General features: G+C 43.1%; 1 protein-coding gene across 9 annotated transcripts in view; it reads right to left on the bottom strand.

The window, feature by feature from the left end:
- Positions 1–14,410, bottom strand: part of foxp1b (forkhead box P1b) — a 156,822-nt gene that overhangs the window by 25,800 nt on the left and 116,612 nt on the right. For 7 of the 9 annotated variants that reach the window (XM_085455797.1, XM_085455798.1, XM_085455799.1 and 4 more), the window contains 3 exons: positions 8,461–8,598; positions 8,086–8,193; positions 4,516–4,666 (listed from right to left, as the gene is read on the bottom strand). In XM_085455797.1, the coding sequence (XP_085311923.1) occupies positions 4,516–4,666; positions 8,086–8,193; positions 8,461–8,598 (397 nt within the window). The remainder of the gene's footprint in view (positions 1–4,515; positions 4,667–8,085; positions 8,194–8,460; positions 8,599–14,410) is intronic. The other 2 variants (XM_085455794.1, XM_085455793.1) reach the window with 2 other exon arrangements.

Raw genomic sequence — 14,410 nt, 5'->3', positions numbered from 1 at the left:
TGCTGGTAATGGAGAACATTGGCCTAATGAGGCGGAGGACTCCAGAGAGACGCAGGGGCTAAGAACTGTGAAATGAGTCTGATAGGATTGCTGTAAATTCACACTAGATCGTTTGCATATCAAAGAGCAGGAAATGATTGCAGGACAAATCAATAACCTTTCCACGTTCCAAGGAGCGTCTTCCCTCATTCGGATATTTCAGCACACTCGCTCTATTCTGTCTGCCTGTATTCTCCCTTATTCTCCTCATTGCCTTGATGTGCCCTAATCGAAGTGCGCATTCATGACAGGCTAAACATGCTTTATTTCGCGCTCCATGTTATAGCATGCTAATCCGGCGCTTGTTGATTTCCAGTTTCATTATCAAAGGCTGCATTGTTGTTTTGGACTTTGGAGCAAAAGTTTGTTTTTCCTTCTTTTTTTTTCCTGTGATAGCTGGTTTAGAAGAGGAAGGTCACTGGTGATGTGAGTGTCCTGCGCTCTGACAGAGGGAACAATCATTTTCCCCCCACTTGGTGCCCGGTGACAGTGGGCGATGTATTTTTAGCCGATGTGCTTGACAGGGCAGCCCACACTGGCTCAATTACCCAGCAGTCCTGGTGACCCCAACACCACTGTTTACTCAGATGAAACCACAGCACATAGACCGGTCTGATGAGAGAGGTAACGGAGTGGGACCAACCTGTCTCTTTCTGGATCTAGTCTGCAGTTTTATTGCTCTCCGTTCGCCACTTCCCTCTCCTACCCCAACCTCTTCAAACTCTGCAACAGCTATGGCTCATGATTCCACATAAATGCCAATAAAATATCATTACACAAAAGTCTCCGTGGGTATTATATTTTGTGTTGGGACAAAAATGCATCGAGTTTCTCTCCATCTGATTACTGTGGGACACATAATGACATTGATCTGTAAGTCCTTCTTTCTTTGGTACCCAGTTTGTCCATCTTTTAAACGCCAGATTGGTTTATCTTTCCTGTTTCCATTTTTCAACACAAGTCTTCCACTCATTACGAGCGGGAAATACGGACAAGCACTTTAAAAAATGTATGTTGTTGGGACAGTTGATTGATCACCGACCTCCCAACTCAATTTTACCTCCGCAGGTAGCTCTGGCACCAAGACAGGCCTAGCTCTTCAACCTTTTCCTGTCCTTGTCCTCCTGCACCCAGGTGACCATGTTCAAGCAAGCAGAAAGTTGATTTAAGGTTCATAATGACATCAGTTGCAGGCCATCATCCCCCAAATAAAAAATGGCCCCTAGTGCTCCGAGCTCTTTAAACCGTGCTGCTACTTCTCACACAGTGCCGGTGCCATGGGGGGACAGTGACATCGCTATTAGTTTATTGTTCCGTCAGACTGGGACCTTTACTGCACCCCTGTTTATGTTGCCGTAATCACCGGCCTGCTGATATGCACCCCTTTGGCCTGAAATATGTCCTGTCCTAATGCTGCTGGAACTATTACCAGTAGCCCACTGCTGGATGTATCAATCACTGACAGGTCGGCTGCATTACCCGCCGCTGTCCCTGATGTGCTGCTGTTCTGTGAGCACTTCATGGCTCGCCACATTCTTTGCTTTCATATTACCGACAAATTTGTCTTGTCACTGTCCCACTGGCCTCTCTTAGACAGCTTAAATGATGTTGTGCAGCTAGAGGAACTCGCTCTCTCGCAGAGCAACCTCACAGGGTGAAGGTCCATTTTATTCGGGATGTACACAAACACCGGCCACCTTTGTGACACACACACACAGCCACATGTGCAAAAAACATGCAAACACCTTAGCAACGCGAGCCTGAGCAACCACTGACTCACTTATCAGGTCAAGAGGACAGGCTTTTTGTGAGGCAGGTGGGGGTGTTGGTTGGATCAAATTTATATTTATGAGAGTTATATCCTCCCCAAACACATTTTGGTAATTTATAACAGATAGCGCCTGGCCGCTTCCAAGACTTTGGACATTAATGTCAAAAGAATTTATGACAAGAGAAACAAATTACGCTCAAGATAATGTGAGAAATTGTTTTTCACTCAAAAGTGCTATCTACAAGTTTATACTTAATTAGTGCTATCAATTTTTTGAAAAGCTAATTCAGATGCATTCCTTCAGTCCAGAACAATGACTGTAATCTGTCTCAGCCAACAATGTACTGTACCAGACAGAAGAGTGATATATGACTGAGGTTTAAACTGCACTGCAGTACCCAAAAGGACACTTTCTTTAATTATTCTGTTTCAGTGGCCTATTATTTGCTAACCTTTAGCGTTTTCATTCTCTCTGTACATGAAAAATGGAGACAGAGGACCGTCTGCTATAATAATGGGATTTTAAAATAATTATATCGATATCTTCATGTTTAAATGAAAGAAATAAAAATCATCAGTTAGAAAGTCACCGCAATTTACTGCCCCCAAGTTTGAATCCATAATCACTGGGACCCAAACAGAGAAGATCAACTCACTGCTTCCGATGCAGTGCTAGCTGAATATTGCAGATTAGATCTGAGTACCATAGGCCTGGCCCGCTGATGCGTGAAAGAGTTTAGTGATGTGGAAAACAGAAAGGTCATCAATAACTTCAAACAGTCAAGCAGAAAATGTGTAGAATAAGAAGACAAACTGGGGGCCTGGAGCACTAGCCTAAGTGTTGTAACAGCTGTCGCAGACACAGAGTTAACCACGAGGGCAAACTAACCAGGTTTGACTGGTTGCAACAAAAGTGAAACAGACCGCTAATTGTATGTGGGAAGATTCAGTTCCTTATTTCGATGTTTATGCGAACAATAGCCTAGTTAAATTTTCCCTTTAACTACGAGTGTAACTTATTTTAATCTGCCGTTCGGCATGAAAATATATTTGCACGGAGTTAAAAGTCAGATTTTCTCTTAGAACATAAATTCTGTCATTTTATATGGCGTCTGTGACACAGTGACACGCGACTGAAATCACTATTTCAGTACCACGTAGCCCCAACAAAGCATAAGCGAAAACTGAAAAGGTAGCATATGAAGGAGATAAACTTAGTGCCCCCGCTCTCTGATAAGATGAGATGCCTCAGAGGTATGTGATGATGACACAAAATAAACAGGATGTTCTAAGCCTGTTGTGAAATCTATCAAAAGTTCAGTGCCTAGCCATATCACTCACACAATGCTTTACTCAAGGGGTGTGTGAGTGTTTGCCAGACATCTGACACAGAGCAATTCAGCAAAGCGCAACACAGAACACAGCAGTGCTCCACGCCTGTGCCCACGGCGATCGTCTATGAGCGGATGAGTTATTCCATACCCAGTCCAAACAATAACAGCACTGTACAAACCATGTTTGTGTTTGCCTATTACCTAAGCACTCTCCCATCCCCTCCCATTTTTATCTTATTATTTCAAAACTGTTTGTCTTAGCTGTGAATGAATAGTCAATGTCATGTTCTAAAACCCTTATGATGGCGTCTTTGTCACAGGGGGACCGCTCCTTAACATAACATTAAGGAATAAATGAAGAAATAAACTTCCTGGCCAAACAGCAAGTATTGACTTCCTATCAGGTTACAGGCGCTTTTACAGTGACAAGTTTACTGGTGGTTTCTGAACAATAGATCCAGTCTTCCTCCAGGCTAAAGGAGACTGACACCAGAATGCCAATCACAGGAACAGGACAATGAGCTGAAGGACAAAGTGTGGATCTCTGCTTCTGAGCAGTGGGATGTGTTACTTGAGTTAGTTCAGTGTTCCAAACTGAAATCGTGCAGCAAACATGTTTTGGCGTAAAGGAGTTAGATCCCATTTAGTAAAGGGGAGAAGCGATCGCTGAAGATATAAAGCGGACGTCGAGTCAGTATGTGGTTAGATACTTCTAGTGTTACATTCTTGGTCGAGCTCTACGACTATTCGGTGTGTTTGTGTTCAGCTGGTGTTGTTAAGTGTTTTTTAAAGAGTTTATTTGTGTAATTTTTCAAGTACAACACATAACTAAGCAGCTCAGGCATGACAAGACCAAGCAAGTAGGTAAGAATATCAAATACAAAATAATAGGCATCGGTTTCATTCCCAACTCTCACTATCTAAGACAATAGAACGCTTCCTGTAACAATAACATAAACAAGGTTATAGTGAAACTGGTTGAGCAATACAAAAGGTGCAGAGACAGGATAGTCCTGTTTAGAGACCCTGAAGAAAGACGTGCAAGATCAAACTTAAACTCCAGACATATATCTTTGTTGTTGGAGTGACATAGCTGATCCACAGGAAGAAAATATCTATTTTTACAGTGAAGCATTTATATTAATAGGACTATTTCAGTATGGAAAAATCAACATTTTATTCCACCTAAACCTAGCCCCCAAATTAAAGGCTCTTAAAATATGTGTTTTTATAGTGATTCGAGTGTTCTTCAGTTGCTGTGCTTTACATACAGCCACATGATAGGTCATCATAACTGCTTCATTGTGGATGAAATGTTAAAGCTGGTGGACAGGAAGATTGCTGTGCTGCAGTCACATATGAGGTACTAACCCTGAGTGAGGGAGTGCAGTGGCAGGCCAGTCTGTCCAGGCTGGATGCTGAGCAGTCCTTGCCTCTGAAGGTTGAGCAGGTGCTGCTGCTGGACCTGCTGGACCTGCAGGAGCTGCTGCTGGAAAGCCAACTGCTGTGCTGACACCTGCTGCTGGAGGCACACAGAGACACAAAGAGGCACACCATCAGCAAACACATACAAACCGTATGTAAAAGCACAACAGCCAGTGCAAACACGTACATTTGAATTTCAGGTTCCTTTGCATACACCATTTAAAAAACCCGTTTTAACATCAAGGTGACAGAGTTCACAGTTAGGGTTGTAAAATGAAGCACTTTAGAACAACATGTTCATTCATAAAAAACAAGGTTAATGGATTTAACGCGTGCTACCACGAAGCCTAATTTTCCTTTTTTTATTTTTTGCCTTTAGTTTGGTTTTGTCAGAGCTTAAGACAGGTACGCTATACATCTCTCTCTCTCTTAATTAACGAGGAGTCGCAAGGCAAATGACAAACAATGAAACAACATAGTTAATCATTCATAATAAGAGCCACAGGAATTTAATTACAGCCATTCATAATTCAGCAAACAACGTGTGACTAAATCAAAGTGCTTAATAACCACCCTAGCAACTCTCACAACTCTCCCAGGCATGGCGCTGAGCTCAGGGATTCAGTCTTCCCCCAACCAGCGTGGCAAGCTGCGTTCAATCGCATGCTGTGGACGGTCTATGTGATAGCTGTTTTGTTCGTCTTACTGTGTTAAGACCGCTTCGTGAAGAAACAGTTAATGAAACAGTCGCGCGTCTTCACTTGATTTTAAAGTCAGGGAGATGAAAAAAAAATCTGGCTCTGAAAAGTGAAACGTGAACTTTGATGGGATGAATAAGTGAAATAAGGGCACAGAAGAAAATGGAAAGGAAAAAGACAAAGTCAGAATAATAAATAGAAGGAAATTTGCTAATATCCCCAATCCGCCATGAGTCAAACCAAATGAGAGATGGAATTTAGATAACAGGGACACAGAGGAGAGAGATGACTTTTAACCCGTTCATCAACCGACGTTCTTAATAATCCACAGTCAGCTCAACAAAGTGTTGTTGCTGATTAAACAGGACCTAGCTGTACACCTTCTGTATTTTCTAACAGTTAAGGACATAACAAACACGTCTGAGACCCAACAGGACACTAGGTCTGTTTATGAGTATACAAGACCAGTTTGTCAAGCGGGTGGAAGGAGAGGTAGGGGCACTAAAAGCAGCGCCGTGCACCGCACCCTTTTACCAAACACAGGATACACCACTTTGTTTACTTCTCACAATTGAGTGCATACAAAAAAGGTCTCTGTGCAATGCGGCAGTCAGGTCACTGGCTGGCGGCTCTGAAACCACTGAAACAGCCAGATAAAACGGGTCCCCTCCGCCCACCCCTGCCGGGCTTGTCAAAAGGGTCGAGCGGCCTTCCTTTCTCTTCCTCTACCTCCCTCCTGCCCTGCACCCAGCCTGCTGCTTCTGCACTGGCTGACTAAAAATAACGCTCTGGGCAGCGCTGGCCCATTACAGCGAGCGGTGTCGTCTCATTGGATCAATCAGAGGAAGAAGGCACTTTGTCAGTGGTAACGGAGGGTCATAATTGAAGAGTAACTACATTCAGTCTCAGGCTCATGTGTGATCTAACCCAAAATGTGAGGGAAGAAAGTGAGACAGAGAAAAAAAGAGCGACTCGATAAAGATCACATTCAGGATGCAGGTGGCCTGTGATCCTCTCTGATGTGTTCTGTTTATGAACGATGGTTGGCTCTTTTTCTCCTTTCATCAGTGTGAGAGAAGTTTCTCTTGTCTTGAGTTTTTCTCTGTTCAGCAGCTCCTCCCTGACAGATAAAGATAATAGTGCTATGGGAGGGGGAGGGGGGCTTAGAAGGAACAATGTCTTTCATCAAAACGCTAAGTAAATAGGCTAAATAAATAGAGGGGTGGCTTTTGAGGAAAAAAAAGGAAGAAAGAAAATGGAGTGCTGCAAATGAATTTAACTCTCTCCCCTTCATATTTTTCCTCTAGTCCCGTCAGCTGACAGCGGCTCCTGTGCACTCTCAGCATGCAGACACATTAAAAACCCCCAGACCCAATAGACCAAATAAGAGGTTAACAAGAAGTGGCACGAGGGAGAGAAAAATACAGTCCCTGACAAATGATAAAGAGTGGCACTGGCAGCCCTTTATTGTCAAGCTTCAAATATAAAGTTAAAGATCTTTGAAAAACTAAATTTTGATGTCTTTAAAATAAAAGAGGCACAAAGCAACAACAGGGGGTTATTGTCTGGCAGCCACAGGGGATTCACTGCATAATTCTTATTCTGTCTTTTGATGGCTGCTAGAAATGCGACTGAAAGAGAGAGAGAGAGCGAGCGCGATGGGGAAGAGAAAGAAAACATCGGCAGAAGGGGAGAGCCTCTCGAGGCTGCATCCATTTCCTGTGATCATACATAATATGCTTCAAAAGTAGTTTTTTCTTTTATTCTCATGCTCCATTCAACTGATCAATTGCACCTCCTTGTCTGCCCCCCTCGCCTCCCCCTCTTTTTCTCCCTTGCTCCTCTAGTGTTTACATCAGATGCGACTTGGTGACAGGCCCTATCTGAGGCCGAGGAGCTCTGCTGTCATGTTGATTTATGGGAGCATCACGCCACAACTTGTCCAAACTGAAGCCCGCAGTTCATTAATTAGGGAGCTACGACTTTGAAGTTGGGTGCTTCGACAGCACGCGGACGTGTGCGGGAGTGAGCATGCGTGGATGAGCGTGGGTCCGCTTTTAACGCCGGGCTTAATTTTCTGTGTTTCCTTTACTCTCCAAACATTGGAACTCAACGGGGACAAGAGTGAAAATTCCCAGATCGCCTTTGAACTTCTTCTGACCGCACAATAATAATTTGCTTCGTCCACAGTGATGCCTGTATCCGCCTGTCATTAACACGCATTAAGCCGCTGCCTATGAGCAAGCCTCGCTGCACTACAGGGAGCGAAGGAGGGAAAGCAAGAAAGAAAAATGGTGAAAAAAAACTCAACATGGGCAACAAAGCTGGAAGCGCTCTCTGCACTGATATCTCACAATTACATGCCTTCTTTTCCTCTGCCATTTCCATGTTAATTACCGAGAAAAGCCTCTCAGATTTATATGCTCTGTGTTTCTGCCTTTCTCCCTTCTGCCTTTCATTATGTCCTACACAAGGCTCAGAGGAACGGTCATCTCTTTGTTGCTTAGGACACTTGTTTACTAGAAAAAAAACTACAACAATGGCCTGAGTCTTTTCTGTAACATATTATACATTTAATGTGGAGACAGGTCCAAAAAAGAGACACTGGATTCTTAGCACAGTATAAGTCAGTTGTTACCATTTATCCAGCCAGTCTGACATGCTAATCAGAAGCATGAGTGCACTTGATTCTCCCCCCGTCTCTGCTTTAACCACAGGCTGAAAGCAGATGGAGTTGAGGGAGGGAGCACGCATGCCTTCCGTACTCTGTCTGGCCAATGTTTGGTAATGGCAGGCGGCTGGAGTGATGTCAGCTTACCTCTTTACTCTGCTTGCTGCCTGCATGTTGCTGCTGTTGCTGCTGCTGCTGGAGGAGCTGGAGGTGGAGTTGTTCCTGCTGCTTCTTGTAGAATTCTTGGAGTTGCTGCTGCAGAAGAGACGGGAGGGTGACATGTGAAGCAAAGTCTATCAGTCATGCAAACCTGGCAGTGGATTTTGTGAGAATTTTCAACACTTTGAGGGATGCTGTCTTTGAGGCTTAGAAAAGAAAGGAGAATAGCAGTTCAAAGTGAATTTATCTTTGTGAAACATGGTCTATACATAAGAAGATTTTCATTTCAAGCTGAGACATTCACCATCTGAAACTTGATGGCCCCGTCTGAAGAAGATTACTGGTAGCATGAATGTACGTTACCTGTTGTAACATGAGGGCCTGTTGCTGCTGGAGAAGAACCTGGAGCTGCTGAGGGCTCAGGACTTGTTGCTGAAGAATCTGCTGCATTTGCTGTGGAGTTATCACTTGAGGTGTCATCATAGCCACTGACACTGGAACCTGCACACACAACAAGCAGATAGCTGTTAATTAGTGCAGGAAGCAAAAAGCAATCCATCCTCAACACTGGCTCCTTCTTGTTTACTGTCACATGTGTGCTACAGCCTACAAGCAAGGTAGGGTAAAAAAATGTAGCTCAACAAATAACAAAGACACACATTAGACAAACATAATAGACTATAAGAGGCTTTGATGCATTCTAGGAATTCATCTCAAGTGTCATCTTGAAGTGTTGCAATCTGCACATGACCTCCAGCAAACATCTAACACACACATTTCGCCCCTCTAACCATTATGACACCACACCAGACTGAGACAGGCTAAAGGACACAAGAGAGCCAGGCGTGGGTCAACACGTCCACCCCGACTTCCATCCTTCCACCTTCCCCTCTCTCGCACATACCCCCTCCACAAAACCCGATATGATCTGCATTTACAAACGGCGAAGCTCCAATAAGCATCGCCGTTTGCACGACGCGGCAAATGTGTCATACCTGAAGACGTGAAAGATTGCCTCCAAAAATGCTGTGGTTCGCTTGTCGCGCATGCACGACATGTCATGTGAGAACATTTCATTAGAGATGCTGTCAACAGCGATCTATTATTGTGAAAATATAGAGCGCCTGGAGGAGGAGCCATGGTGAAGAACACACGGGCCCCTAACTAACTCCCTGCAGAAAGGTGTGAGTGCATGACTCCTCAAAACAAGTGATTTGTTGTGACACCGAAAGAGCCCCCACAGTTGTCAGGGTGCCTTAATTGCTCCAGCGACATAGGGGACTTGGAGTGTGTCTGGATGCTGCCACTCACTGCTATGATGTGCAATACCATTAAAAGCTCCTTTCCCTGACATTTGGATGACAAACAGCGATGGAGATATGCTTGTATACTGCGGCGTCTTTGCAGTTGTTAACATGTTGCGGCTGTGGTTCTTTTTGTGCACGAATACATTAGTATCTGTGTGTGCATAAGCGAGTATTAAAATGTACTCTTTCAGGCTGATGTCAGCAGCCGATAGAGCAGACATAACCGGTGACAGACTGTCTTCACCAAGGTTACCCAAATTGTGTGGTCACCTTAAAGCTAATGACACCCCTCTGAATTTTTCATGCTTTTCTGAATGCAATTTAGCTGTTTAAAATCTCGTCCGGTAACGAAGGGGCTTTTCTTGACACACGCCCTGCATCCATATCACCTTATTCACTCTCCCCATTGTAGCATAAAACAAAAACAAAGCACTGCCATAATGAACAGCTTGTAGTGAAAATGCAGAGGAAAGGGCAGTGATGTCAAACAGAACGGAGCAGCTTTGATGCTCTCTGTTAACTTTATTGAGCCGTGCCAGACTACACTGGGATATGTTCTTCCAAACCCAAGAGAATGAAGGAGGGTCAGCCCCACCCAGGACCAACACACACTTCACATTTCTTATTTTCAGCAGGAGGCGCAAGGGGTGCGAGGAGGAAAATGCAATATTAATTCCCCCCTGTATTATGTCTTAATATGCAGTTCATCTTGACTTTTGCACATGACTTGTCCTGTCATTTGCATAGCCTCGGCCTCCCATTTCCTAATTTCACAGTCATTATCCAGCGAAGTCCTTTTTTCTGGGCATCACTAATTTTGATGAACTATTCTGAAGGTCAACCAAGCAGCCTGGTCTTGCTGACATGCAAACCCGTACATGATGTGATATGCAGTGCACGTCGAAATGTGGCATTTACCCCCTCCAAAAGGGGATAAATAAAAATGCCCCCCCCCCCCTTTTTTTCTCCACAAACTTCACTTTTACTACATGCGTAAAAAATCTACTCCATATTAGTCACGCTCTATTTTTTACCAGCGTGTAAAGGCTGCAAATTTTGTCTTCGTTTCAAATGTATAATCATTTTGTCATGCCATATTACACAGTGTGATGTGGAAAAGGGGAGAGCAAACTTCGAGTTAACACAGAGGTTTTATACACTTAACCAGATCTCAATAACTGTCGATTTCATTACAAATTACACAGAGATTTCCTTCAGTGTAACTGTCTTAATTCTTTACACCTGAGGTGTGTATCTCATCACGGTTTCACACTTCGCCTTGTCAAGAGCATCTGGCTCTCAGTAACTACAGTTAGAGCAGCCTCCTCCGTGAACAGCCCCAGCAAGAGGCTATTACAGACCCCCATTTTATTACCCATTACTACTGAGGTCATTAGCAGCAAGAGGGATTGTATGCTTCTTAACCTATTGATCAATGTAACTACTACCATTTAATCCTGTGCTGAAGGAGTGAAAATCTGCCTAAGACTGGGTCCTATTGAGTGGAAGGGCGGGAGGAGCACTTTAACTGAAAAATATTGCCTTGGCCGCTGTATCGTGCCCATTTAACGCAAACACAGGACGCCAGTCGCCATTTAGAGCACTCCCATATGGTGCACTCCCTTATCTCTTGGATAACATCATGACTCCAAATGATCCACAAAAATATATCACCATCTAAAGATAGTCTAAAAGGAGACCCGTACTGGGCTAATAACTGGAGGGATCCACTGAGCCCAGCTCTAATCTACTCCACCAATATGAGAGTGTGAAAAAGAGGACATTCTGAGGATGCCAGAAATAGCTGACGTTTATGAATTTCATGAAGGTGTGGTGCTCTCCAGGTGCCTCCCATACATAAACATTCAAACCTGGAACATTCTCACACAGCTGCACAGTGACTGGAGGCAATATACTGTACCAGCACAGGCCTGCTGGCCAAACACACAGATGCAGACAAACACACCCATGCACAGAACTGTGGCATGTTAACTGCCACAAGTACATACAGGCACACGTGCAGCCCATAATACATTGTATATAAAGAGCAAAACCACATTTTTCACATGCACAAAAAGAAACATGCACGGCACATTGAGTATAAAAATGTCATACTATAAAAAAAACATTTAAAAAGGAATTTAAATGTTAATACTTAACATGATAAAATTATTTTTTTTAAAAAGTGTTTTCCTCAATTTGAAAAAACTAAAAAATTATTAAAATATTCCTCTTGTTTACTGCTCCACTTCTGAAAAAGCGCCAGCACACAGTACAGGAAACATTTGTCATAAAGGGACACCTACGGTGGGACAACGTCTGTCTGTGAGAAACTAACAAGAGAAGAGTGCAAAATGCGATAATCTAATGAGGGAACACACCCCAGATCTGAAAACATTTTAGAGTCACTGATTCAGAGTTAATGAAGATCCCCCTCCTATCACAAGTCAGAGGTCAAAGCACGGCGAAGAGGAGTAAGGTGAATGAGGCTGCACGATAGCGCCTTTTTTCACACTAAGGCAATTAAGAGGAGCAGCAATGAGGGACGAGGAGGTGAATGTCAGTGAGCCCGACAAAGACGTTTCACTGAAAGATACGAAGACGCAGAAAAAAAAGGGGGAGAAAGAAAGAAAAGCAGAGAGAATTATCAAATTTTCATTTGTATTCCCTGGGGTCGTGTTGTTTTGTGGGGGCATCAAATGGAATGGAGAAGTAAAGAAGAAATACCAGCCCCAGTCCGTTTGATGCTGTTGTTTTACCTTGGCCTGCTGTGGCGCAAGGAAACGACTTCCCATCCCGACTATGATCTCCTGCATGAAAATGTCGCCGAAATGAGGATTTCACGGGAGCTATTGTACTTAAGTGATGTGTGAACATAATTAGTCGTCGACAAGACTGGAAAGACTAATTCCACATTAGCCATTCAGGTTGATTGAAATCTTTGGAGTGGAGAGAATTTCCCCTAAAAAATAGATTCACACCAATAACCTTTCCCCCTAATAATAATTGTAACAACAACAATAATAATAATGATTATTGTAATAATAATAATAATAATAATAGTAATAATCAGAATATCTTGATTTATATTTTGTTTGTGGTTGTCATTATTGGGAAAACAACACAATGTGAATTATGCAGCAGAATTTAAATGTAAAAAGTAGGACACAAGTACTAAATAATCCCAACATATGTTAGACCACCATAATTCCTTTCTTGTCATCCACAATCAAGCTGTTTTAAAAATATTTACAGCTCAGATAAACAGGATAATCACAGCCACATTTACCATGCACTATATCTTCTGAGTTCGGGGCGGAGATGTGTGAGGGGGAGCGAGACTCAAATTATTTGCAACAACTGTAAAAACAAAAGTTAAGATTGCGTTTTAATTAACTCGACGACTACAAACAAACAGGTTTTCGCCGGAGCTCGACCCAGCATCGGGTTTAAACAAACAAACTGCACGGCAACGTGAGCAAGCTCTCGCCCCAGCAATAACAGCCGAGCTGCGACCTGGACGCCGTTTCCCACACTGGAGGGAGCCGCCACTGCAGGTGACCACCGCTGAGGGAGCGCACATAGGTCGCCCTCCCTCTTCCCCCTCAAACGCACACACTTGTGCCGCATCACGATCACACTTTGGTATTTAAAATGTTCACTTTTGTATTAAAAAAAAAAAAGAAGATTTGACTTGGATTTTATAAAAAAAATGAAAATTGTGTTAAAATATTATATTAAAGGTGGTTCAAATACTTCTGATACAATTCTTTGTTTCTTTTGCTTACAAAAAAATTAAAAGAAAGGAGTGTATCATACATTTTGGTGTGTGACTCACTGTCCTGTCATTCTTTCTGACCTTTTCAAGCCACACCTCCAAGTATGTATTTTACAAGGTATTTTGAGTTCTGAAACCAAGCAAACCAAATTCTCGGTGAGTGATGTCCTACACACAACTGTTCGATGTTTGCACCTTTCCCGGAAACATCTTACGACCGCTGTTCATATAAACTGTGCGCCCGTGATCTTTAGTTCACCAGCTTTACACGGTTACGCAACGCTGCGTGTTTTCAGATGCATTATTCGAGTCAGTTGAGATTTAATTAAGATCACAGCCTCTGAAATCCCTTTCAAATGAAAGTGTAGTCAAAAGACAATGGCTGACACATCCTCGTACAGATTGTTTCTATTCTCTGCACACCAGCAAGGCAAAGCTAATCCTTGTTTCCATGACGGCAGACAAGAGGGACACAAATTATGTTGCTTCTTGACACTCTTAATGCTGTTTTTAAGTGAACAGCCAAATAATTAAATTATATAAATTATATTGAAATAAATTCACACTGACAGCAGCATGTTTTTGGAATTAAGTAAAAACCAGTATATGGAGAAAAAAAGAAGAAGAAGTGTTTCAGTCCCAATAATCCACCCTTATTTTCTAGATGCAACATGACAATAGGCTCCCTTTAATACTTTAGAAATATATAGGCTGGGACTTAGATGAATGGTTAAAAAGACCTTCTGCCATAAAACACTCTACACCATGTAATCTCATCATTATCCTACCATCTCAACCTTTTGAAACACATGGCATCTCAAGTGTAATGTTAATCTTCCCCGTTTGAAACAGAGATGCACATTCTCCAAATAGCAACGGGCAAAAAAAAGAAAAAAAAAAAAGGAAAAACGATTGCAAGCCTTTTTCAAGTAAAAACATGTTTTAGTCGGGAAAGCCAGAGAATAACAGCAGAGAGCAGCTGGTGGCTCACTATATCACTGCTAAACTATTCCCCCGTCTCTCCTCTCTGTCTTGCCTGCCTGCTCCAGTACAAAGCAAAGACCGTCCCTGTAAAGGATATCCCAGTGAGCCGTGGGGCTCTGCAGGCTACCCCCGTGTGCCCCCCTCTCCGGGTACACAGCTAATATCTGGTTGCCTATGTCATGGTTTAGAAATGACAGGTGCTGGCAGCCCCTCGCCTTGACAGGCCACTGCACAAATAACGCCC

The sequence above is a fragment of the Copadichromis virginalis genome, linkage group LG5 (assembly GCF_057382275.1).
Source record: "Copadichromis virginalis isolate Kocher_CV1m ecotype Utaka linkage group LG5, C_Virginalis_male_GT1.1, whole genome shotgun sequence".
Lineage (NCBI taxonomy): Eukaryota > Metazoa > Chordata > Actinopteri > Cichliformes > Cichlidae > Copadichromis > Copadichromis virginalis.
The sequence above is the reverse complement of the archived record's forward strand: the minus strand, read 5'-3'. Positions and strand labels throughout refer to the sequence as shown.